The 26,981-nt window shown below is 39.2% G+C and overlaps 1 protein-coding gene across 1 annotated transcript in view; it reads right to left on the bottom strand.

The window, feature by feature from the left end:
* Window positions 1-8,588: 8,588 nt before the first annotated feature.
* IPO11 (importin 11) overlaps window positions 8,589-26,981 on the bottom strand; it is a gene marked incomplete at both ends in the record, with an annotated part of 185,985 nt that continues 167,592 nt past the window's right edge. The window contains one exon of the mRNA XM_080703434.1: window positions 8,589-8,753. Within this exon, the coding sequence (XP_080559560.1) occupies window positions 8,589-8,753 (165 nt within the window). The remainder of the gene's footprint in view (window positions 8,754-26,981) is intronic.

Genomic DNA, 26,981 nt, shown 5'->3' with positions numbered 1-26,981 from the left:
GGCTGGCCATCGATACATTTCTGAGCTCAGTGAACAGCTTTATGAACTACAACTTCCCTGCCAATCAAGGAAGTTTTGCTTTCCTAGATTCTTGCTTAAGTTGCAGTGTTCATTAAAGAAAGAAAAACAAGCCACTTCAGGGTTAGCCCGTTTGGAATGTGGAGCTCATCTTGCTCCAGGTGGAAGTTGCTAAAGAACACCGACAGCTCACGTGCAGCTTGGCTCAGACTCGTCTCCAGCCTTTTCTGCTCTAACCCTTGCAATAAAAATCCCCAAGCACAATTCTAGCTCAAAGGCCTCATTCCCACTTTAAAACCCTTTGCCTTGTGGCAGACAGAAATGTTTTAGGCCTCGTACCTGTTCTAGCAGTTTCTTGCCTCCTGTATTTGACCTACTGGGAAATTAAAGTGGCATAAAAATCAATGTTTCACTCTGAAGGAAAAAGGGCTGCATGAGCCGACATTGATACACTCCTTCCTGGATTAGACAGTTCAAAACACACCTAGCTAAATAATTTCCAGCAGACAGGCCCACATGAGTTGGATGCAGGTGTCAGTTGGAGCAGAGATCAACATCTTGTTTGTTTTAAGGTCTTTGGCTAATCAGGAACTCTACTTGTTATGGTAAGAAAGAATTCAAGAGAAAATAAATGTAAGCACTGATTTTCAGTTTTGAATTTTACCCAAGTGCTCCAAACCATAAAGAGTTCCTCAAGCCAGGAAAAGTAAAAACAGAAACTCAGATTAAGGGTTGTAGTCCTTTCCAGGCCATTAGGGTATTCACCCCAAGGGTCCTGAAGCTTAACTTTAGACAAGTCACCCAGATGAACTGTCTGTCACCATTACACAGCACACAAGGTTCCTTATAATTTGGATCATGTTTGGGACAGAATGCTTTTTCTTCTCGCAGGGGTAAACCTTAATTTTAAACTGCTTTGTCAGCAGATGTCACAGTCCTACGGAGACACCAAGACCAAAGCACCACGTCCAAGGAAGCCATGTTTCTCTCCTCACTCTGCCAGCTATGTCTGGCATGTGCCTGCTGTCTGAGCCCAGCCCAAAATCAAACCTCGCTGAAAAGATAAAGTACTTGCTGCAAATCTGCCTCTTTGCCAAGAGTTTTCAAGTGAAAACGGGTTGTTTGGTAATGATAAGGCAGTGTTTGTCTTCTTTTGAGTGCTGTGAGTTCAAGTTATAATGTATGTGCAAAGATTTACATGAGAGGGAGAGAGAGAGAGAGAGAGAGAGAGAGAGAGAGAGAGAGAGAGAGAGAGAGAGAGAGAGAGAAAGAGAGAGATAGTTTCCCAAAGTTGGCTCTGGTAGGAGGTGGGGGGTCTGGAGGAATCTAGGGGATGGTAGAAGCTTCAGGCACAATTGGGGACATTAAATAAAACTGGGGTAGGGGGTAGGGGTATTATCTTTAAAGGAGGTGGTAAGCCAGTATGTTTGGGGATCAATGAGGAAATTTCAGAGACTAAGAAAGTTGAAACTTTCAACCAGGTCCAATAAATGTACCTTTTCCATAGCTCAGCCGTACTATTTTTCTAAGTTTAAATGAAATTGCACAACTTTTGTAAATGCACAAAGGCAAGCTAGTGGTACGTAAGAGTTCTAACTCAAGTAAAAAAAAAAAAAAAAAAAGGAAACAAACGAAAGTACTGAGAACGTCTAAGGTAGGGTTGTAATGTTCTCTGAACTTATCCTCACAGTGGAGAGGCCTGGTGCTTACCATCTCTTATAGTTCCAAAAGAAAACACCTGGCATTTGGTGCCTCTTGAATAAAGTTATGAGGAAACAATTAGAGAATTCCACAAAAAGGTACATTACCAAGACAACTGTCTTAAAATCTTAAAAAAATCAATGAGTGACATGAAAAGAAGACAAGTCTAGATTTTAAAATTAAACGCCAAAGGCAACAGCTATGTATATAGATTCTGGATGAAATATAATGTGGGTATGATAAAATGCATCTTTTGGGCATCATTTAGAGTTGGAGGATGAACTGGTTTTTCAATGTTATAGTAATAATGTTAATTTTCTAGGTTCATAATAGTACTAGTGAATGTGCAGAAGTATGCCATTCTTAAGTGCATGCTGAAGACTAGGGGATGAAGTGTTACAACTCCTGTAGGATCTATACATGACCTTTAAATGGTTTAGCAAAAATAAGTGCACATGCCAGGCATGGTGGCGCATGCTTGTAATCCCCGCACTTGAGAGGCGGAGACGGGAGGATCGTGCAGGTTCGAAGCCAGCCACGCTGGCTTAAGAGACCCTGTTTACACACACACACACACACACACACACACACACACACACACACAAAGTATAAAATAGGTCTGGGAGTGTAGCCCGTGGGAGTGTAGGGGTTTCCAGGAACCCCAATACCACCACCAAAAAAAAAGTGCACATATGCTATGTGTTCATGTGTTTGTATATATGTACTTATATACTTATGTGGAGAGAGTAAATATAGCAAATGGTATAGCAGTGTTCATTGTGCTACATACTTTGGGGGGTATTCTACCTCTGAGCTACACCCCTGATCTTTTAAGTTTTGAAACAGGGTCTCACTATGTTGCTGTGCTTGTCCTTGAACCTAAGAGGCTCCTGTCTTCGCCTTCTAGGTATGGGGATCACATGTGTACATCACCACTCTTGGCTCACTGTACTATTATTGTTTCTATAAATTTTTTTCTACTTAGGAACAATATGTTTCTCAAATAATTAATCTTTTGTCTTCCTTTCGTTAGCTCTCTAGCCAGTCTTTAATTTCTAAACACTTGAAGTTTTAAAAGTTTGTCTAGGGGAACTTCCAGGAAGATGGTGACCGAGGGAAGCAACACATAACAGTCCTGCTGACATCTGGTCTCCACTGCCTTAAGACCAGTGTTCTACAAAAGCCAGAAAATACCATAACTAGGAAAAAATAACACGATAAGTGCATGGCGACAGAACCAAAAAAAGGTTAGGAGAATGATCTGAGAGCAGAAAAGAAACCCTCCTACCTTGCGGCTGCAGGCGCCACAATGGTGCCATCTTGCTTTACTGTGCCCAACTCCAGAGACAAACAGGAAAACAACCAGGGACCTGAGGTAAGCAGCTGCAGGTCATCAGAACTATAAGCCATCAGTTCCTCCTGTGCAAACATCGGCTACAAATTGCAACAGCGGCGGCTGAGCTCACCATGCCCTCCAGAGATCCAGAGTGGCGCTCAACAACACCAGAAAATAAAATCACCTGCTTTGCAGCCAGAGTGCCAGCATCTCGTCTCACGGCATCCAACTCCAGGGGTGAAAGGGAAAACAACCAAGGACCGGAAGTGAGCAGCTGCAGATCATCAGAATTCTAAGTCATCAGTTCCTCCTGTGCAAGCACTGGCTACAACTTCCAGCAGTGGCGGCCGAGCCCACCACACCCTTCAGAGATCCAGACCTGCGTTCAACACCACCTTAAGTGGCGCCCCTGGGAATCTCGCGGCTGAGACAAACTCTGGGTCTGAGATTTTGCGAATCAACCTGGAGAAGATGGGGGCGGAGTCTGCTGTTGGACATAGCAGAGGCTTTGACATACTTAGGCTCTGCATCAGCAGAAAGTGTGGCAGGAGACATACGCTTAACACTAGACCCAACTAGTAGGATCTCTGGGATCACCACAGACCACCCAATAGTGGTTAATGGGGAGAAGTCAGACCAGACCAGCCCTAGCTGTGGACAACAGAGACTCTTACATTGAGTGTGGTCAGAGAGGCATCCGCCACCTGTGGAGGAAGAACGAGACCAAGACTCCACATCTGTGGATAGCATGGTGGGTGACCTCTGCTTAACACTAGATCCAGCCCCATTGATACTAGCAATTTGCAGAGACAGAAACAGAGAACAAGGCTTGCAGCAGGAAAGATGTCGGTGGCACTCAGTGTCTGCAAAGAGAGACTGCAGAGGCCCAGTCTGATGAATATTCATATTTTTGTAGAGTTGTATTAATTTGTTGTTGGTGTTATTTGTGTGTGTGTGTGTGTGTGTGTGTGTGTGTGTGTGTGCATTGTGTATGTATGCCTGTTTGCTTAATCTCTTCCCAACCCCTCTCCCGAGCCTTTTCCCTTGTACCTATCTATGCTCTTCAATCCCTTTTCTTTTTCATTTTTTTCTTTCTTGTCTTGTATTAAATCCACTTCATATCACTATACCAGAAAGTCTACATTGGCTAGTAGAATACTACTACATATCCACCATCTCTAATCTCTAATATATACTACCTTACCAAACTCATATTCTCATTCTACTCGATTCTGAGACTCTACCCTATTCTTGCATTCATGACTTCACTTCCCTCCGCACTCAGCCTTCACTGTTGAATACAATACAACTTGCCCTTGGATATACCAGCTGGCACCTAGAGACTGAGAGAAATCTATCAAAAGCAGCAGATACAAACTTCTGAAATCATGAGGAGGAGTAACAAGGAAGCAATGAGCTCCCACAACACCACAACAGAACCTGAAACACAGAATTGGAGATCCCCAGAAGGTCAAATCAGAAATATAACCGTAGAAATAATACAGGACTTCTGAGAAGAATTTAGAAAGAATCTGAAAGAAAGAAAGAATGGAATCATCGAAGTGAAGGCATCAAACAAGACGCCAAAGGCACAAGAAACTAAAAGGCGGATCAATACATGGGATTACATTAAATTTAAGAGCTTCTGTACAGCAAAGAAAGCTAACAAGATCCTCAACAGAGAGCCAGCAGAATGGGAGATTTTTGCCAACTACTCCTCTGATAGAGGACTAATATCTAGAATATACAGAGAACTCCAGAATCTCAGCACGAAGAAAAAAATAACAAAATTTAAAAATGGGCAAGTGAACTAAATAGACAATTCACGAAGGAAGAAATTCAAATGGCCAATAAATGCATGAAAAAATGCTCAACAATCATTCAAAACACAAACAATAACAAATTCTGGAGAGGATGTGGAGGAGTGGGACCTCTAATACATTGTTGGTGGGATTGCAAATAGTGCAACCACTTTGGAAAACAGTATGGAGGATCCTCAAAATAGGAACAAACTTACCATATGATCCAGCAATACCACTTCTGGGTATCTACCCAAAAGAAAGGAAAACAAACTACCAAACTAATGTATGCATATCTATGTTCATAGCTGCACAATTCACCATTGCCAAACTATGGTTCCAGCCAAGATGTCCATCAACAGACGAATGGATTACAAAACTATGGGATATGGACACAATGGAATTTTACTCAGCCATAAGAAAAAAAACACAATTACATCAGTAACAGGGAAACGGATGAAACTAGAGAACATTATGCTAAGTGAGATTAGTCAGTCACAAAAATAAGAAACTGGATGCTCTCCCTAATATGCGAAAGCTAGGAGAAAATGGGTCATAGGAGGAACTCTAGACGAAGAAGGAGATACTATAGATGAGCAAATAAGGTGACCTGAGGGGATGAGAGGGGAGAAGAGGGAAATTCTGTAATACACATAATGTGCTTTAACAAACATATCAAAGTTAATCACTAAGCCAAACATGAGCAGGAGGGAGGGGGAGGGAATGGGGCAAGAATTGGGTAAGGGCTAATTGGGTGATGTGTGCATATATGCCACCACCATCTTGTATCCCGTTAAGATGTGACTTCAACGCACCAATTAAAATATAGAAGACCACATACCATTGTAGATGAGCTTTGTTTTAATCTGCAGAATTAGGAATTAGTCGTGAGGTTACAGAGAACCAACATTTTAAAAAACTCACAGATGATTCTGTGTATCAGTGTCTTCAAATGGCTGAGCGCCTGGAGTCTGTGAGCTGCCCAGTTCCAGCACAGGGCCATTCACTTTTCCATAACTTCACCTGTGTTGCCTCAGAGCAGGCTTTAAGCAGCCACCCATAAGGACACTGTCCCCTCCCCACCTGCCACTCTGGGATGTACACTTCCGTCAGAACCCCTTTTAGGGGTCAGAACACATTAGGCAAATGTGTTCCTGCTGAATGGTACAACTTGATGCAGGCAGAGATCCCCTGTTCCAACCCCACAAGGTAGCAAGCACTGTAGCAAAAACAGTCCCTTAACAAATAATAGTTGAATAAAGGAATAAAGATCTAAAAATTAAGATGTTTCTCAAGATAAATTTTAGAAGTGTTTTAGCATGTAATGATGTGGCTTTTCCAATAGGACTAGTAAGAGAGAGGGATGCAGGACCAATTTATGATGGAACTTTAAAATGTTATTGCTGATCACATAGGCCTTTGTCAGAGGGTTTGGCAAAGTCTCCATGATATAAAATAAATTGAAAACAAATATGTTCATGGAACAGAAACTATCCTTACCTTGCTTCAGGAGACACAATTCAGTCAGAGGCCTGGCTGAGCTGTTTGACCAAACTTAATGTTTGCTATAAAGTTATGTTAATGAACAGAATTCTGTAAATCAGTAACTATTTTTATGTCTTGAGCACATAAAAATTCAAGATACGTGAATTTTTTTGGTGTGTGTACGGTGATGTGGATTAAACCCAGGGCCTCATGATGCTAGGCAAGCATTCTAACTACACTATATCCTCAGCACCATACTACCTTTCTAAGTGTTTTACATAGCTTATTTTAACCTATGAGCAAAGCTGAACCAAACTATTCCTCTGAGATAATATTTTTACTTTTACTTTTTTTTTTTGGCAAAGTAGCTGTTTTAGTTTTTGCTATAGCAATATAATGAAATCTGTTAGGAAATGGAAAGGTGAGTATTTTACTATAACTAAAGAACTATAGCATATTTGAGAATTTCTTTTTTTTTAAATTACAGTACTGGGGATTGAACCCAGAAACATTTTACCTCTGAGCTACACCCCCAGCCCTATTTTTCCTCCTTTATTTTGAAACAGGGTCTCACTAAGGAGTGGAGAGCCTCGCTAAGTAGCTGAGACTGGCCGCAAACCTTCGATCCTCCCGTCTTAGCCTCTCAAGCACTGGGATTACAGGAGTACACTACCACGCCTGGCTATTTGAGAATTTCTGATAACACTGGTGGGTATAGTCCTCAAATGGAAATATTTACCTCTAGCAGTAGATATTATTATTTTTAGGTCTGGCTTATGGACTAATAGATAAAGAAAATGTCACTTTTGAGGAGTATTCTGTCTTTAAATAAAAATTACAAGGTAACTAAGATTTGCTATCTGTAGTACTGCTGCCTACTAGCACAGAAACAGAGCCAGAATTAAAAGAAAATCACCCTTTATAACTCACTGGGTAATTTTTATAAATTCAGTGTTTCGTGTGTGGGTCAAGAAAAATAATAAGACAAATCAATCAAAGATGAGGTATCTTTGGAAATTTAATTTGGACCGTATTTTCTTCCTCTTGCTGAAAGCATCAAACATCCTCAGACACTTTGGGTTCCACGGCTTACAAAGGGGCAGTGGGTTTCCCACAGTTACACACTGTACCCAACTTTCTATAGAAAGATAAAACATTTCCAACCTTGCTTTTGAGAATTACCTAAAAAAAATGCTTTAAAGGTTCCTTACAGTATGTGGCAAGTAAAACAAAGTAAGGCTTTATTTTCTCCTTTTCCCCTTTCTATGTACTGCATGATGGAGGAATAAGGAAGGAAGACTGGTGTATCAGTGTTGATGCCCTGGGTCCTCTGAGGTGCAGCCTGTCACGTCGAGGCCCTGATGCATCCCCCTGCACTGGGGAACCTGAGAAGGGTAAGTGCTGAGCAGCCTGTTAATTCCCGGGTGGGCTGCCACAGCACAGGGGTGACTGGGAGCTTCCTGGGTCTTCTTGGAGCTCCCAGGGCTGTTGGCCTTTAGGAATAACAAAGAACCTAGGAACAAACTGTGGCTGAGGTCTTCCACCTGGTACTGTGGATCACAGGTTTACGTCTGTGGGCCTTAAAATGTACATTTACAGACTAAGTGTATTTACTGAAAATAAAATGAGAAAAATGCCTTAGCTAATTTCTGTATCAAATTACATGAAAATAAAAGCATGTGTCTGAGAAAACATATTTTCTAAGTCAGATGAAAACAACTCCCTTGCAAGGTAATCTTAGTAATGTATATTTGTTGCTATTTATGTATTTTTTTCCTGGTGCACAAATTTCTTTAATTGCATCATCTGAATTGCTTTGTCATTTTTAAAACTTGTGTCATTAGCTTAAAAAAAGATAAGGCAGCCAAATTTAACTAATTTTGGTTCAGAAAAACATCTCAGACATCAACCTTCATCTCTCAAGTGTTAAGAGTACATGATTAAAAGGCAATCAAAGTTTCTTCTCTTAACAGAAAACTAAGCAGCTATTGTCAATATATGTACCTCTAGCAAACACAGGGCCCCTTCATAAATATAAAATTAAATTCTTTTTGGGAATAGGTTTGTGATTTTAGTTATGGGGGATTTACATTTATTCTTTATATTTTGTAGTAAAAAAATGTATGGTCTTGGCTTCTTTATCTTCATACACAAGTGACTTTTTCATCTCAGCAGGCTCTCACATACAGATGGCAGGCTGGGTTACCCCACTTGTTTCAGGAAGGGGCACAGCCACATGGCATGTGCTCTTAGAATCCTTGCAAAAACTCTTGCAGCTGGGTGACAATCTCTGTGTCCACCGTTTCCATGAGGGACTGGAAGCCTTGTTCTCCCAATATCTCTTGCTGTGCCTTGAGCTTCTGGTAGATAAACTGCTGCAATGACACTGTGTGCACAGGGTCCTTCAGGGCCAGCTGCAGGACAGACAAGAGGCAAACTGTGTCAGAGAAGAGAAACAAGTTCTCTTACATGCAACTTACTATAGTTCTTTGTAATCTCTTCCCCAATTACAAAATTTCTTCTCATTCCCTTTTTACAAGGGATTCTAAAATATTTTCATGTATTGAGTTCATTGAACCTCAGTTTTCTAGGGCCGTCTGAGCCTAAGTTATTCTGATTAGTCTAGTTTCTCAAGAGCTTGGTTCATCCATTTTAAGCATAAAAATCTAGTAGAAAACCCCATCTAATAAGAACAGAAAATGTTAAGAAACAATTCAACACATGTAATATAACACTCACAGGGGGATGGGAGGGATTGCTCTGCCTACTACACCTATCTCAAGATATACAAGGCCCTCTATATCCCAGCTGCTATTTTGCACACAGTGGGCACCTAATAAATATTTCTTGAATGATGCTCTTGCAATTACCCACTACTTAATGAAACAAAAGAATACTTGCAAAATCTAAGATCAAATGAAATGATATGAATAAAACAAAACTGGCTTAGAGTTTCTTAAAACTTTGCACTATTAAACATTCCAGGTAGATAATTCTCTGTTATGAGAGAGCTTTCTAATTATTGTAGGATATTTGAAGCATCCTTGGCTTCTAACCCTTCATGCTAATGGCACTTTCCTGCCCTGTAGTGACAGGGGGGAAAAAGGTCTTTTTTTTCTTTTGCAGGTGTGGGGTGGAACCCAGGGGCATTCAACCTCTGAGCTACACCTCCTGCCCCATTTTTTATTCTTTATTTTGAAACAGGGTCTCACTAAGTTGCAGAGGGCTTCACTAAGTAGCTGAGGCTGTCCGTGAACCACGATCCTCTGGTCTCAACTTCCCGAATGCTGGGATGACAAGCGTGTGCCAAGATGCCTGACTAGAAAAGGTCTTCAGTCAATGCCCAAGTTCCTGGAAGGGCAAAACAACACTCCACTGTGACATTAAAATGATTCCTCTTCTATTTCCTTGTATGTTTAAAATCATTGTACTTAATACACATAATGACATAAAGGCATTTTGAAGCTCACTGGTTTCTTCCTTTGAGGTAAAAATTAACTCTGGTTCAAATTCAAAGAAGGTTATAACATCTGATCAGTTTAATAACAAAAGCCTTCCTCTTTCATACCTATTTTATTTTAAACTACTTCATTTCAAGGGGACATTTCTAGAAAATCACAAGATTTTTTTTATACGATCTTAACATACACTACACATGTGAAATAGAAAATAAGAATAAATAAAGTAAGGATGCAAAGCTGTCTTAAAGTCTGCTAAGACTTTAAGAATGAATTAAAATGGCCGGGCATGGTGGCGCACATTTGTAATCCCTGTGCTTGAGAGGCGGAGACAGGAAGATTACCCTGTCTCAAAAAAAAAAAAAAGGTCTGGGAGGTTGGCCAGGAGGTAGAAGTGTTCCATCCCCAGTACCACCAAAAAAAAAAAAAAAAAAAAAGAATTAAAATTAATTGAAGATGCTGGGATATAATGAAACTCTAAATCATTTAAATTTTTAGTTAATAAATATTCTTTTCAGCAGAAGCGATCATTTGTAAAGGAAAAGTTGTTTTATTATTTTACTACAATAATAAATATTCTTAAATTAAAATATACTTATAATTCTTAGTGTTTAAATAGCATTAGATCTTACAAATTTCAAATGATACTGGCTTGGTGTGGTAGCGCACGCTTGTAATCCCAGTACCTGGGAGGCTGAGACAGGAGGATCACAGGTTCGTGGCCATCCTCAGCTACTTAGTGAGATCCTCTGCAACTCAGTGAGACCCTGTTTCATAATAAAGAATAAAAAATAGGTCTGAGGGTGTAGCTCAGAGGTAGAATGCCCCTGGGTTCAATCCCCAGAACTGCAATAAATAAAAATTTTAAAAGATACTGTTTTTGCTTTGTTTTCCAAAAAGTTCCCTTCCTTCCCTTTCCCTTCACTTCTTCAGTACTGGGTATTGAATCAGAGGTGCTCTACCATTGAGCTACAAGCCCAGCTCCCATTTTATTTTTATTGTTATTTTTTTAAGACAAGATCTCACTAGTTGCTCAGGCTGGCCTTGAATTTGCAATCCTCCTGCCTCTGTCTCCCAAGATCCTCACTTGAGCCTCCTGAGCAGCCGAGATCACAGGAGTGTACTACCATGTTTCTATACATCTCAGCGAAACTGATAAATATCTTCATATATTGCTATGGTATATTTTGAACTGTTTACATCCTCAATCCAAATACATCTTTAAAGCACAAGAATTTATGTAGTTGAGAGTAGGCAAGTAATTTCAAGCATGCAGAAACCACAGAAGTAAAAAATATTGGACATAACACAGATGCTGGAGGACAAACTGCAATTTCTTCAATCTATAAATATCTTATTCTGGTTAATGTCAACTGTTCCAAACTAGGTGGCATAAAATAACTTTTTTTTTTTTTTTTTAATGTTCATGGATTCTGTAGACCAGGGTTTTTCAAAGCAGAGCAAAATAACTGTCTTTGGTCTAAAATCTCTGGATCTTTACTTGGGAAGACTTGCAGACTGGAGATGACACAAGTCCTCTGGAGAATTACCTGAAGGTTCATTCTTTCATGTGTCTAGCACTTAATGCTGACTGTTAGGTGAAAATTCAACTGGGGAGAGTAGAACCTGCTTCTCCTTGTGGGTACTTGAATTCCTTACAGTATAGTGGTTGGGTCCCAAGAATAAGATCCCTAGGGAAGCAGATGAAATCTACTATGATTTAGACTCGAAAACCATCAAGTGTCATCCAGCATGACCAATTTCAGGGGAAAGGACTATAGACCCAACTTGCTGGTGGGAAGGAATATAAAATCACACTGTAATAAGACCATGTAAAAAGGTGATAAAATAAAATCAACCACATAATTCTTATTTAAAAGAAAAACATACAAACAAGCAAGCAAGGTATTTCCAACGGAAAACCATGAAACATAAACAAGCCACTTATCAGAGGAATATGAATGAGCTATAAACATCTAAAAAATGCTTAGTTTCAATCACAATTAAAAGTATATTAAATAACAGCTGGGTGTGGTGGTGGACACTTGTAATTCTAGCATTTGGGAGGTCAAGACAGGAAGATCTGGGTTCTCAGACAGCCTCAGCTACTTAGTGAGGCCCTTTTCAACTCAGTGAGACCCTGTTTCAAAATAAAGAATAAAAAATTAGGGTTGGGGGTGTAGATCAGAGGTAGAAGGCGCCCTGGGTTCCATCCCCAGTACTGCAAAAAAAAAAAAAAAAAAACATTAAACAGTAAGATACTACTTTCTACTTATCCTATTGATCAGAATGTGGCCTAACACATGTACCACTGCTGGGCCCATACATCAACAATTTGGTAATATTTATCTATATTGCAAAAGTACATATCCTTTAGCATATACACCTTTAAGAATTTTCCCAACAAACATGCAGAATTATGCAAAGATAGGTGTATAATGATGTTTACTGAAGTGCTGCTTATAATAACCCCTGAATGGGAACAGTCTCAGCATCTCTCAAGAGCAGAGATTCTCAAACATTTGGCCTCAGGGCCCTTAAAGCTTTTACACTTAAGAGTTGCTGGTAGACAGGCGCTGGTGGCACATATCTGTAATCCAATACTTGGAAGGCTGAGACAGGAGAATTGCAAGTTCAAGGCCAGTCTCAGCAACTTAGTTTCAAGGCCAGGCTTTCAGCAATTTAGTGAGATCCAACTTTAAAAATAATATATATGCTTATATATACATATATATTAATTTATGTCATTATATATAAATTCAATTAATTTTTATGTTGAAAAGAGCTAGGGGGAATCTAGCTCAGAGGTAGTGGGCTCAATCCCCAGTACAGGAAAAAAAGAAAAAGAAAAAGAGTTATTGGTGACCTCAGCAAAATTCATGTGGGTATTAAAATCCACAATGAGTAAGTTGAAAATTAGAAATTTTTTCAAATATTTGTTAACTTGTCAACATATGTAACATATCTTTATAAAAAAATAACTTTCTCAAAGCAAAAATACCTTTAGTGAGGAAAGTGACATCATATTTTTACAAATCTCTGTAATGTTTGGCTTAACAAAAGCCTGCTAGATTCTCATATCTATTTCTGTATTTAATTTGTTGTGTTATATTTCGGTTGAAGTACATGAAGAAAAGCCAGTCTTTCTCAGAAAAATGGTAGGAAAATGGAAAAGTATTTAAAGGCATTTGCTGGGCTAGGCACAGTGGCATATCCCTGTAATCCCAGCTCTTGGGAGGCTAGACAGGAGGATCACAGGTTCAAGGCCAGCCTCAGCAACTTAGCAATACCCTGTTTCAACATAAAAGGGCTGGGGGTGTAGCTCATGGTGGTGTAGCTCAGAGGTAAATGCCTTTGGGTTCAATCTTCAATACCAAAAAAAAAAAAAAACAACATAAAAAAACTCCCCCACACCAATATACAGAATGGTGTGTGTGTGAGTGTATGTGTGTGTGTGTGTAGCTTAAAAGGCATTTCCAAGTCATACAGATACTTTCCTTTGAAACTACTCTAAAACTCACAAATAGTATTTTCTTAAAGGTCAATTACAACAAAAAACCTGAAACCATATCATGAACTTTACATTTTCTATTACATTAAAATCCATTGGTCTTTCTTGCCCTTTAAATAAATCTTTTATCCTTGAATAATTTTTTTTTAAAACATGAATTCAATACTGGTCATTTGGGAAAGAAATGGTTCACTGAGTTATACAGTTCTTCCAAATGTTGAAACATTTCATTATCAAAACACCACAATCTTAACACCACTGACAACTGCATTGGAAAAATACTGAGAAGTATCAATCTCTTGGAAAAACAAGATGCTACTTTCCCAAAACCCTAAGTTTTGCTTAAAGATTCAAACTTTAGCACCAGCAATAAATATTGGTTGTTTTTTTATTTTTATTTATTTTATTTTATTTTATTGGTGCACTGTATTCATACATCATAGTGGGATACAAACTTTTGTAGACATACATGCACAAATCGCCCAGTCAGCCCCCACCTGATCCCCACCCCATTCTCTCCCCATCCCTCCTTCCCATGCTTGGCTTAGTGGTTGACATCTAGTATTATAGCAATTTATCCAAAATTAAAAATGATAATCTCACATAACAGTTTCATTTGTCTGATACCAAGTGTTTGATGATTTAAAGATAGCATTTCAATATTTCTTTTTGGTTTCTTTCTTACTAGAGCATATTTTTTTCTGTTTTTTTAGGTGAAACTATCATATATTTATATATTTATTTTTCAGAAAAAAATCTATCCTAATATGGAATATGAATTCTAGATACCCAAAACGATCTTGAAAAAGAACAAACCTAGCAGATATATATTTTCTGATTTCAAACCATATAAAGCTACAATAATTGAAACAGTGTAGTACTGTTCTAAAGGCAGATATATAGACCATTGGAGTTAAATACAAGCCTAGAGCTAAATTCTTCCCTATATTGTCAAGTTATTTTTGACAAGGTTTCCACGAACATTTGGTGGTGGAAATAATAATCTTTTAACTAAATATTGTTGAAAAATAATAATTACATGGAAAAGAATAAAATTGGACCTTTACCTAATCCCATATACAAGTATTAACTCAAAATAGATAAAAGACCTAAATATAAATCTTAAGACTATAAACTTTTAGGAGAAAATCTGGGTCATAAAACCTCACAACATTGAAATTGGCAGTGATTTCTTGGATATGATTTCAATGGCACAGGCAACAGAAGAATATACAAACTCCCTAAAAAATAAAAGAAAATATTGTATATCCAAAGACAATGTAAACAGAGTTAAAAGTTACTAATAGAATTGGATAAAATATTTCCAAATGCTATATCTGAAGGTATATTAATATTCCAACTAGAAATCCTAAAAATTAACAACAATAAAGGCAAACAATACAACTTAGAGATAGGTAAAAGACTAACATAAATAATGAATCTCCACAGATAACCAATCTTAGTTGTCTGTTGGATGGAAACTCTTGTTTCTCTGGTTCTGGGGAGTGTTACCTATTTCTTCTTTGTAGTTAATCTCTTTGAGTATTTTCTCTAGCGCTGGTTTTGAAGACATAAATTCCTTCAGTTTCTGTTTGTCATGGAAGCTTCTTATTTCTCCATCTAATTTGATAGAAAGTTTTGCTGGGTAGGAAATTTTTGGCTGGAAGTTGTTTTCTTTCAGAGTTTGGAATATGTTACTCCAAGCCCTTCTGGCTCTCATGACTTGGTTTGGGAAGTCTGGAGTGATTCTAATTGGTTTGCCTCTGAATGTCACTTGGCCCTTTGTTTTTGTTGCCTTTAAGATTCTCTGCTTGGCTTCCACATTGGTCATTTTGACAATTATATGGCGTGGGGATCCTCTTCTCCGATCCTGTCTAAAGGGAGTTCTATAAGTTTCCTGGATCTGTGTATCAACCTCTTGCTCTATATTTGGAAAATTTTCTGCTATTACTTCCTTGAAGAGATTGTTGATCCCTTTGGTATCACTTTCTTTTCCCTCCTCTATTCCAATTATTCTTAGGTTAGCTCTCTTAAGATGGGCCCATATTTCTTCAATGTCAGATTCCTGCTGTTGGATATTTTTTCCTAGATTAGAAACTATGCATTCATTTTTGGATTGCTCATCTTCTAAGAGCGAGATTCTGTTCTCCATGTGGTCTAATCGGTTGTTTGTGCTTTGAATTGAGGCCTTTACTTCATTAATTGCATCCTTTATCTCTTTTTGGCTCTCTCTGAGTTCTTTTCGAAGCACCTCTATTATTTCTACAGTTATTTTCCTGATTTGATCTTCTAGAAATCTCTGATTTTCTGTTTTATCAGGTTCTGATGTTGTGGGGTTGTGCACATTCATTACTCCAGTGTTATTCCTCTTTCCCATGATTTCGGAGGTTTGTGCCTTCTCTGGGTTCTTCCCTTGGGTCACTATGGCTTCACTTAAGGTGCTCTGGATCTCGAGTCTGTATTATCTCAGACCCCACTACTCCTTTACTGGGTTGTATCACAGAGTCTCCGACCCAGAGAGTCGATAGAGGCTGCTTTAAACTATGGGGGGTGCCAGGTTGCACGTTCTCCTATGGTGTGATATCTCTGCCACCACCACTCCCTCACTGGGTCAAGTCCCAGGAGGCCCAATACTGCGATTTCTCCTCTGTGGCCCGCAATTTGACTCACTGTTCTTGAGTACGCAGATGTAGCTGTACTGGACTCGGTGAATTCACTGCTGCTGCCGCCGCCGGTGGCAATATGGCGCCGCAGCCACGCCCTCGGCCATGAGGCTGGCGTATTTTTTCTTCTCTGGTTTTGATTTCCACTCTGAATCCCTGCAGCGTGTGCTGAGCTCAGCCACTGGGAGCTTTAAATGCTGTCTGCGCCGAAAGATCCCGCCTGGCTGTTCCGCAGCGGCTCACCTGGCTTGCTGTAGCCGTCCGTTGAGTTCGCCGCTGCCGCCGGCAGTATGGCGCTGCTGCCGCGTCCTCGGGCTCGTGTGTCTCCTCTGTGGCCCTGAGCTCTGTTCTCAGTCCGCTTTCTCTCTGGAGCCTGGTGTTTTTTTTTGTTTTTTGGTGATGGTGTTTTCTGGCTATGAAAGGCGCTCTTTTTGTGGTAATGGAGATTGGTTGTTAGCGGGACTCTTAAGCCCCGCTTTTCTCGGTCGCCATCTTCCCGGAAGTCTGGTTGTTTTTTTAGAAAACTTGTTTTTCTAGAAAATGTATGCCAAATACCCAATTCTGAATTACCATGTTTATCTTCCAGTTGTTCTCTTACATTCAAATGATGTTGCTTAATAGAGTTTATTCACAGTTCAAGACTCAGTCACAAAATTACTTTTCTTCAAAACAACCACTGTCACAGAGAACATTTCCATTTTGACACAAACAATACTTAAAAGATATGCATTCAAAAGCAGACAGTTAATAAATTAAGAATCTACACTATTTCATCAAGGATATTCTGATATGAAACTGGCTTGTAAAAAAAAGTAAGTATATGGCAGGAAAGGATATGGTGACTGTTAGTACAGCTTGCTACCACCACTGCCTTAATGATGTGGAAGGATAGCCAGCAGTTATACCTGGCATTGGGAGGCCAATACTCCTTTGTACCACTAGCACAAATGTTCATACAATAAAAGGGATACATAGTATCTTAGTAATACTGTACATCTCAAGAGTATGATTTAATACTCTTGAGGGGGTTGTGGGGACCCTCAGTTGTCTATGAACACCACTTTAAGAACTGCTGCTCAAAAAAGGCATGGGATGGAAATCCATTCAATGAAACATAATCATATGCAGCTATCAAAAATGATGTAATCTCAACTGCTGCTCATTTAAGAAAAGACAAGGAGCTGGGCATAGTGGCACACACCTTTAATCCCAGCTACTCAGGAAGCTGGAGCACAAGAATCACTAGTTTGAGAACAGAATAAATGAGTTAGCCACACCCTACCCTAAAAGGGGTAGAGGAGCTGGAGCTGGAGCTCCATGGTAGAGCACTTTGCCTAGCAAGTATGAGCTCTTGGGTTCTATTCCCAGCACAGAAAGAAGAAAAGGGAAAGAAAGAAGAGGAGAAGAAAGGAGAGGGGAGGGGAAGGAAAAGGAGAAAGGGAAAGGGAAAGAAGGGAGAGAGATAGGGAACAAATTATAGAACAGAATATACAGCATTTCTAATTTATGAAATACATACAAATTATCTACGGTCAGACAACCCTGAACACACTCAATCTCATCTCAAATACATACAAATCATTTATTTATATATGCAAATAAAATATTGGGAAGAATTTATACCATATTAGTAAAGGTTTCTTTGGGGAAAGGTATTTCATATCATAAAATATTTGCAGCTTTAAATTTAGTACAGGTTACTTATACAATTTAAAAAAAAATCTCTTCAAAATAACAACTTCCTTATGTAGACTAAGCCTTTAAAAAGGTTCCCTAATTCTCCTCTTTTGAAAGATAGGTTCCTTATTATAAGAACACAATAAACATTAATGGTAATTTTATTAAGAAAAATAAAAAGGGAAAACCAAAAATGAAAATAGTTAAAACTACCATGAAGGAGTGCATGTTCATGGGTATGCTATCTGAATGGGTGAAAAGAATTCCCTCAAATTAGAACAGACTCTTCATCTACAAGCCTCAAGATGTTATCTATATTGAACCGTTATCACATTGCCAAAATTTCCAAGGGCAGCAAAGTCACTGAACTCCTAAGGTTTTCAGTAACAATTCAAACAAGGCATTGTAAATAGTGAGGCTGCCCTTGCAACACTCAGGAGCAATATTGATGTCATCAAGTGATTAATTTGAAGTCTCAACTTAAAAACAAAAAGTCCCTAAAACTTCTGAAGTTACTACTTTATATGGGTCTAAAGGCATTTTCAATAGAATTTTCCTTTCCAGTGTCTTTTGATTACTATTATGTAGCCTACTGTGAAGGATCTTAACCTCTGTGATCTTAAACTATTTTTTGATTAACATTTTAGCTCTATCACAGGAAGAGCCACTATCTCAGGAGGATGCCTGGTTATCAATTTGTGTCTTTACTGCATCTCAGTTGGATTATTTCAATTCATTATTTCTTATCTCTTAGCCTGTTTTAATGTCACTTGCAGCTCTGTAGTTTTTAAGAGCTAAATTGCCTATTATAGCAAAGTTTTCCTAAGATTTAGAGTAAGTTTAACATTGGTCCTGGGGGGTCTTACTTATAAGGCAAGCTATGTCCAATCTATGACTTCAATATATTTACTACTTTTCAAATAGTCAGTCTTAGGCAACATTACATGTCCTAGAATACTAGGATGACTCTTTGCATGTTTCAGGGTTATCTGAAAGTGAATATAAGGATGTATTAAAAGCGGTGTAATAGTAAAATTTAAGAGAAAAAGGTAGAATTTGTGCAAAGGTAGATAAAAACAAGTAAATCTTTCAATTAAAAAAAAAAAGCTGGCGCTGGGCATGGTGGCGCACACTTGTGATCCCTGCACTTGGGAGGCTGAGACAAGGAGGATCACACCGGTTTGAAGCCAGCCTTGGCTACTTAGTGAGGCTCTCAGCAACTTAGTGAGACCCTGTTTCCAAATAAAGTATAAAATAGGCCTGGGAGTATAGCCCAGAGGTAGAAAAGCCCCTGGGTTCTACTCCCAGTACCACAAAATTAAATTAAATTAAAGTTTAAATTTAAAAACTGGCCTGGACTAAGCTAACAGCATTAGGTGTTTTATTTTAATATTATGATTTTTGTGGTACTGGGGATTGAACCCAGGGGCATTCTACCTCTGAGCTATGCCCTCAGCCCTATTTTATTCTTTTATTTGGAAACAGGGTCTCACTAAGTTGATGAGACTGGCCGAACCTGCTATCCTCCTGTCTCAGTTTCTCAAATACTGGGATTACAAGTGTGTGCCACCACACCCAGCTAGCATTAAATGTTTTAAAAACAATGTATGTAGTGCAGGGTGTGGTGGTGCACTCTTGTAATCCCTGTGCTTGGGAGGTGGAGACAGGAGGATCGCATTGGTTCGAAGCCAGCCTCACTGGCTTAAGAGACCCTGTTTCCAAATAAAAATACAAAATAGGTCTGAGTATAGCCTGGAGGTAGAAGGGTTTCCAGGAACCCCAGTAGCACCAAAAAAACAAAACAAAACAAAACAAAAAAACAATGTATGATGTATGTATGAATGCATGCATGTATGTATGTATATACACTATTAATCAGAATATACCAGAAGACAGGTTCTGTACATAGAAAATATACCCTTAGTAAAGGTTTTGTAAATGGTGTTCAAATGTGTGTGTGGAATGAACACAAATGAAAAATGATTCACTGTGAAGACAGTACTCCATTACCCCTGCATGGAGGTCAAGAGAGCCATTATACAACCACAGCAGGTAGGGTTATTTGGTACCTAAGAGTAAACACAGAATTTCCTTTAAGGAAATGTTAGAATGTGAGGATTTATACACATTTTAAACAACTGGTCTTAAAGATAATCAGATTTGGTGAATACACATGTGACATACAAGTGACAAGCAACATGTTAAATATCATATGGGTAAAACAACAGTAAAAGATGCTTTCTATGTAAAATGAGCCATAATTTTTATTCACTATTTCTCTTTCTTCCTTCCTTCCTTTTTTTTTTTTATTTTTTTTATTTTTTTTTTTTTGAAGCAGGGTCTCACTATGTTGCTGAGAGCCTCACTAAGTACCTGAGGCTGGTTTCGAACCTGTGTAATCCTCCTGTCTCAGCTTCCAAGTGCTGGGGATTACATGCATGTGCCACCACACCCAGCCACTATTTCTTTTTCTATATTCACTATTTCTTAAACGGTTTATATTACAATCTATAAACCAAGTTTTTAAGATTTCTAGGAGGCAAAGAAAGATTTTACTTATTATAGTGGCTTTAAATTAACAAAGAAGACTCAAATTTGGGAGTGCTCAATGTTCTTATTAACATACTAGTTTCTGATTATAGTTGACATCTCCCTACTAATCTATCTACAAACTTTGAAAATATCATTATGTATTAAAGCTGAAGAAAAAAAAGGTATTTTGGTAATTTTGAAAGGGGTAAAATCAGATGGTAAGCCATGAGGTAACAAATATGAGTACCTTATGTTAATGAAGAGTCATTTAAGCCTACATCTTTATAGTTTCATTCAAGCAACAGCATAAACATCCAATAATATAAGTATTAGCCGGGCGTGGTCAACCACACTTGTAATCCCCGCGCTTGGGAGGTGGAGACAGGAGGATCGCGCAGGTTCGAAGCCAGCTGTGCTGGCTTAAGAGACCCTGTTTCTAAACTAAAAAATATAAAAATAGGTCTGGGAGTATAACCCGGAGGTAGAAGGGCTTCTAAGAACCCCAGTAACACACACACACACACACACACACACACACACACACACACACACACAAATATATATATATATATATATATATATATATATATATATATAAATGATGGTTTGGATATAGTGGTTTTCCAAGATCATGTATGACCCTGGCATGGATTATGTGATGGATTCACATTCATGAATTCACATTGTTGTTGACTAAAGAAAAACTAAAACAGGATGATGTCTTTCACTGTTATCAAAATAAAATTTGAAAACTTCAAACTAAGTAGAGACCAAATTATTTTTATCTTAAATAGTAAATACTTTCAAAACAATTTAGTTATATGAGAATAAGAGGTTCTTTTTTTCATTATTTGTTACACAGCTGTTAGCTTGCCTTTACTATTTGTAATAAGAAGTTTGCTATCATTCTCAACTCCATCTCCCTTATTTGCAATTTTACTTTCTGTGGTTTGGGTTACCTGAAGTCAATCAGCCCAAAAACATTAAATTGAACATTTCAGAAATAAATAATTCATAGTTTTAAATTTCATGTCATTTTGAGTAACATGACAGATTCTTGTGTCCCTCTCTGTTTTACCTGAAACATGAATCCCCTCTGTCCACTGTATATGCTGTATATAGTGTATATATGCTGTATATACAGTATTTCTACACTGTTTATGCTACCTACCCACTACCCATTTGGTAATTTTCTAGGTTATCAGATCAACTGTCATGGTACTGGAATCATGGTGTTTGTATTCCAGTAACATTTATACAGTATCCTAACACATAACACAAGGCTGCATTATTTATCTCATCACCATAAGTGCTGTGTTATCTTTCAACATCATTTACAACATTATTTACCTCACCACCATAAGTGCTGTACATTTACACTGTAAGTACATTTGTACTGTAAGTATTACACATTTACAATATACTGTATACTTACAATATTTTATTATTTATCTAATCACTGTAAGTAGTAAGTGCTGTATCATCTTACAACATCATTTATGTCATATTATTTACCTCAGCACCCTAAATACTGGACAATAAAACTATAAGAATTCTATTGTAAGTACATTTACAGTGTTAAGTACTGCATATTTACACTGTAAACTATATACTTACAACATTACATTATTTACTTCACCGTCATAAGTACTTTATCATCTTACAATGTCATAACATCATAAGAGGGGCTAGTACAGTATAGTAAGATATATTGAGACAATATTCACATAACTTTTATTATATAATATTGTTATAATTATTATATTTTATTAGTTTTTTCTTACTACGCCAAGTTTATACACTAAACTTAATTTAAAAACATAATATACAAAGCCAGGCGTGGTGGTGCATGTTTGTAATCCAAGCATTTGGGAGGCTGAGACCAGAGGATCGTGGTTCGTGGACAGCCTCAGCTACTTAGGCCCTCTGCAACTCAGTGAGACCCGGTTTCAAAAAAAAAAAAATAGGGCAGGGGGTGTAGCTCGGAGGTCAAATGCCCCTGGGTTTCATCCCCAGACCTGCAAAAACAAAAAACAAACAAACAAAAACATAATATACACAGGGATTTGTACTATCCATAGCTTTAGCCATCCACTTGAGGTCTTGGAACATACTTCCTTTAAGTCAGAAGGGATGGCTGTATAATGCACCTCTTTTCCCCCTGATTGTTTTTAAGATTTTCTCTTTAGCTCTTAAAAGTCCATTACAGGGCTGGGCTGGATGACAGAAAGCTCAGCTTTCCCCTTCCCCTCAAGAATCCAGTGCTGATATGAAGAGGCAGTTCTGGCTTGGACAGTGATGATGCAGGCCCATCCTCACCTAGGCAGCTTGTAAGGACTGGAATGAGCAAGCACCCAGAGAAGTGGCCCCTGCTCAGCTACCTCACTGTGGCTGCCACTGTGGCTTGGCCAACCAGGGACAGCATATGAATGCTACCAATTGGTGGTACCTCGCTCAGAGAACACAGCAGTGCTCTTCCAGAAGGGACTGCTACAATTATAGTGTGTCCAACAGCCGCATCCAGTATATCTTAGTAGCAAGAGCCACAAGAAGATTACTAGTATGACTAGAAGTTGGCCTCTTCTCTGAAGCAACACCTGGATATGTAACGGTGGGAATCTCATCTTCAGGAGCAAGCCATGCAGAAGACCATGTCACCCTGCTGGACCTTAGGCACTGAGTTATCTACCCCGTCCTGAGGACACCATTCTAACATGGCATCTAATAGAGTGCTCATCCCCTCCCCTGGCATAAGTCCAGTCCAGGGAGATACCAGTAGCCAGGAGGCCAATAGCTGTGCTGAGCCCTTGCCCATATTGCCCTATTAGAGATTACAACATGGTCTACACAGAACCTCACTTCTGTCTCCACATTGGTCTGTGAGCTCAGTGAAGGCAGGAACTGTATTTCACTTATTTGTTTATTCAGTCACTCATCCATTCAACAAACATATGCTGAGTATCTACTAAATGCTATGCATGCTATTAGGTACTAGAGGGCCTGCTATTATGTCAGGACTCAATCAGAGCAACAGAACTACTAGGAGATACCTACATACAAAATAAGAGATTTACTAAGAAGGACTTGAAATTCCATGACTGAGAGAGCCAGTAAATTAGTCTATGGAAGGCTGCTCCTTTGTGTGCTGGTGCTGTACAGCCAGAAGTCATAGGCTTAATGTAGCAGGGCAAAGGGAAACTGTAAGGAGGTATATGGAACTTATACTTTGAATGATGGGTGGTCTCCCCAGAGGAGGCATGGAACTATCATGTCCTGACTCTGACAGGAGACAGGCTAAAGGAGGGGATTTGGCAGGACCTGGGACTGCTGCATTTTGACTGCTTCCCCAAAAAACATGCTGAGCCAGTAGATACGGAGTAACATGCATTAGCTACAATAGCACCTCAGACTTTGCTTGGACTTTCTGATGGTAAAAATTATATGAGGCTACCTGCTTTATGAGGCCAACTATCTGACCTAGAAGAGACAAAACTATAAAGATAGTAAAGAGAGGTTAGGGTAAGGGATGAATAGGTAGAACTCAGAGGGGCGTTTGGTGCAGTGATATTCTTCTGTATGACATAATGATATAAGTTCATCAATTGCAACAAATAAACTACCAGGTGCTGACAGTAGGGAAGAATGCATGTGTCTGGGGACAAGAGTTTTATAATAATAATTATTATTATTATTGTGGTTTTTTGTGGTACTGGGATTCCTGGAAGCCCTTCTACATCCAGGCTACACTCCCAGACCTATTTTGTATACTTTTTTATTTGGAAACAGGTTCTCTTAAGCCAGTGCGGCTGGCTTCAATCCTGCACGTTCCTCCTGTCTCCGCCTCCCAAGTGCGGGTATTACAAGCATGCGCCACCACACACGGCTTAATAATTATTATTATTACTATTATTATTGCAGTATTGGAGTTTGAACCCAGGGGCATTTTATCTTCAAACTATACCCCTAGCCCTATTTTTAATTCTTTCTTTTTCTCTCTCTTTCTTTCATGTTTTTGGTGGTACTGGGGTTCTTAGAAACCGTTCTGCCTTCTGGGCTACACTCCAAGACCCATTTTTATATTTTTACTTGGAAACAGGGTCTCCTAAGCCAGCGAGGCTAGCTTCGAACCTGCGTGATCCTCCTGTCTCTGCCTCCCAAGCACAGGGATTACAAGCATGTGCCACCATGCCTGGCTTCTTCTTTATTTTAAAACAGGGTCTCACTAAGTTGCAGAGGGCCTCATTAAGTAGCAAAGCTAGCTTTGAACCTATGATCCTCCTATCTCAGCCTCCCAAGTACTGGGATTACAAGCCTGCACCACCAGGCCTAATTCTTTATGGCTAAGTGGAACTGTATCATGTGTATACAAGAGGGTTTCCTTTTATATGTAAAGAAGACTATCTCAGAGCAGGAAGATTGGGACAGGGTCTTCCAAAGTAAACTATGGCAAATTAGAAGCTCGTATTTCATAAGCTAGATTTTTTACATTGCTTGTCATTTCTGTGTTGATTTTCTTTTGTTTCATTTATGGATTAGAAAGGGTTTTGTAGTAGTAGGGATTCAACTCAGGGTCATTCTACCTCTGAACTACACTCCTGTCTTTCTGTCTGTGTATATACATATATACATACAAGTATATACATATATATATGGTGTGGGGGGGTACTAGCGATTGAATCCAGGGGCATTCTACCTCCGAGCTACATCCCCATCCCTATTTTTTATTCTTTATTTTGAAACAGAGTTTCACTAAGTTGCAGAGGGCGAGGGCCTCACCAAGTAGCTGAGGCTGGCTGAGAACCCCAACCCTCCAGTCTCAGCCTCCCAAGTACTGAAATTAAAGGCGTGTGCCACTATGCCCTGGACAGAGGTTTTATAGGAATGAAAATGGCAAATGAGAAAGGTGAGTGGACAGCAAGAGGTTACGAGGGCTGTTCCAGATGGAAGGAATAGCGTGAGTTATGCAACAGAGGCAGAAAACACATAATGTGTATGGAGACAAGTCATGTGTTTCACCAAAGTGTAGAAGATAAAATGGAAAAAGAAGAAGACAGGGTTCCAGGTTAGTTGGAATGAGACTGCAGAGTTCTCTGAGTGTTAAAGAACTTCATTCTCATTTTAGTGGGTTTCAACACTGGTTAAACACCACAACAGCATGCAGAACTTTTAGAAAATATCTTTGCCTGATTCCTGGCCTCGATCTTAAGTGGAGAGGGTGATGGCTGTAGCTGGTTCAAATCAAAGAACAAGATCAGAGGATAGAGAATGAGAAAGGATGGGGGTATGAAGGATAGAGAATGAAAGTGATTGTGAAAATAAGAAAACAATGCGGGGCTCCAGATAAAGGTCCAAAACAGATTTAGCAAGAACTAAAATATAGTAATGAAGAGGTCCTAATGAAAGAGAAATGTCAGAGTTAAGGATTATGTTCAGAGAGCAGCATGTCCTATTGGTTGTTAGTGACGAGAGTTGACATCTCCCCATCCCAGACTACTAACATCTGGTGTCCTGCTGGTACTATATTTGGAATAAAAATTTGCAAAACAATATTATGAAATGTTTTCAGCTGAAAACATGGTCACTTTACCTCAGACAATATATTTTAAATGCTACATCAAAGTCTGAGGAAAGTCGTTAGATTAAAAGTTGGGCAAAATAAATCCAGAGAGTTGATGAGAACAGGAGGGAGAGAAAAGAGGTCAGTGGGATACCTATCTGCTCTCAAAACAGAGTGCTAGCAATCCTATGGACTGTGGCTTTAGGATGACTGCTGCACCGCAGACAGTATGCAATTTAAGGCAATATGTAAGGCATGCTCTTGATTCACTGTATTTGGCATGAGACAGGGACTGGTTATGAATTTATCAAATAAAGTGCAACTCAACTTGCCATACAAAGAGTTTGCTTAGAAATGCTAAAGCCACCACAGGACTATGATGTCAAGCTTGCCAAGCTTTGGCCTATAATACTTGACTGTACTAAAAATCAAGTTCAGTAATGCTGTGGATTCTGTTGGCCATATAGAAGGTTCAAATTAAATCTTAAAACTGAGATCCATATACATATCTGAGCTTGTCAAAAGTTAAATAAACCAGTGAAATTTACCTGGAAAGCTTTTAGTGAATAGTAACTTAAAAATATTATAATTATTTGTGATATAAATGTTGAAGAAAAGCAGAGTTTACAAGTCCTGCTAAAACTCGATCTCTGTGGCCACAAAATCAGCACTTTTCATTGCCAAAAAAACCACCATCAGCAGAGAAATAAAAAATGTAAACACAAGGGACAGAGGAAAAAAAGACTAGAAGAACAACCAGAGACCAGATATCAAGCCCGCAATGCAGCAGCGGAGCCGCACTGGAGCCATCTTCCCTCACACCGCCAGGCTCCAGAGAAGAAAGGTAAACAAGGAGCTGAAGTGAGCAGCTGCAGATCATTCGGGTGTAATTCAGCAGTTCTTTCAGCGCAATGAATGTCTAAAACTCCCAGTGGCCAAGCTCATCATGCTTTCCAGGGACTCAGAACGGAGCTCAAAACCAGAAAAGAAATACGCCAGCCTCACGGCCAAGGGCGTGGCAGTGGCGCCATATCGCCAGCAGCACCAGCCTCATGGCCAAGGGCGTGGCAGCGGCACCATATTGCCAGCAGCACCAGCCTCATGGCCGAGGGCGTGGCAGTGGTGCCATATTGACAGCAGCGACGGCGAGCTCAATGCGCCTGCAACAGCTCCTGATCTGCACGCACAATAACTGTGAGTGAAATTGCGGCCCCAAAAGGAGAAATCTCTGTACTGCACTCCCA

Source organism: Muscardinus avellanarius, assembly GCF_963383645.1.
Source record: "Muscardinus avellanarius genome assembly, chromosome: 1".
Lineage (NCBI taxonomy): Eukaryota > Metazoa > Chordata > Mammalia > Rodentia > Gliridae > Muscardinus > Muscardinus avellanarius.
This window is presented reverse-complemented; position numbering and strand designations above follow the sequence as displayed.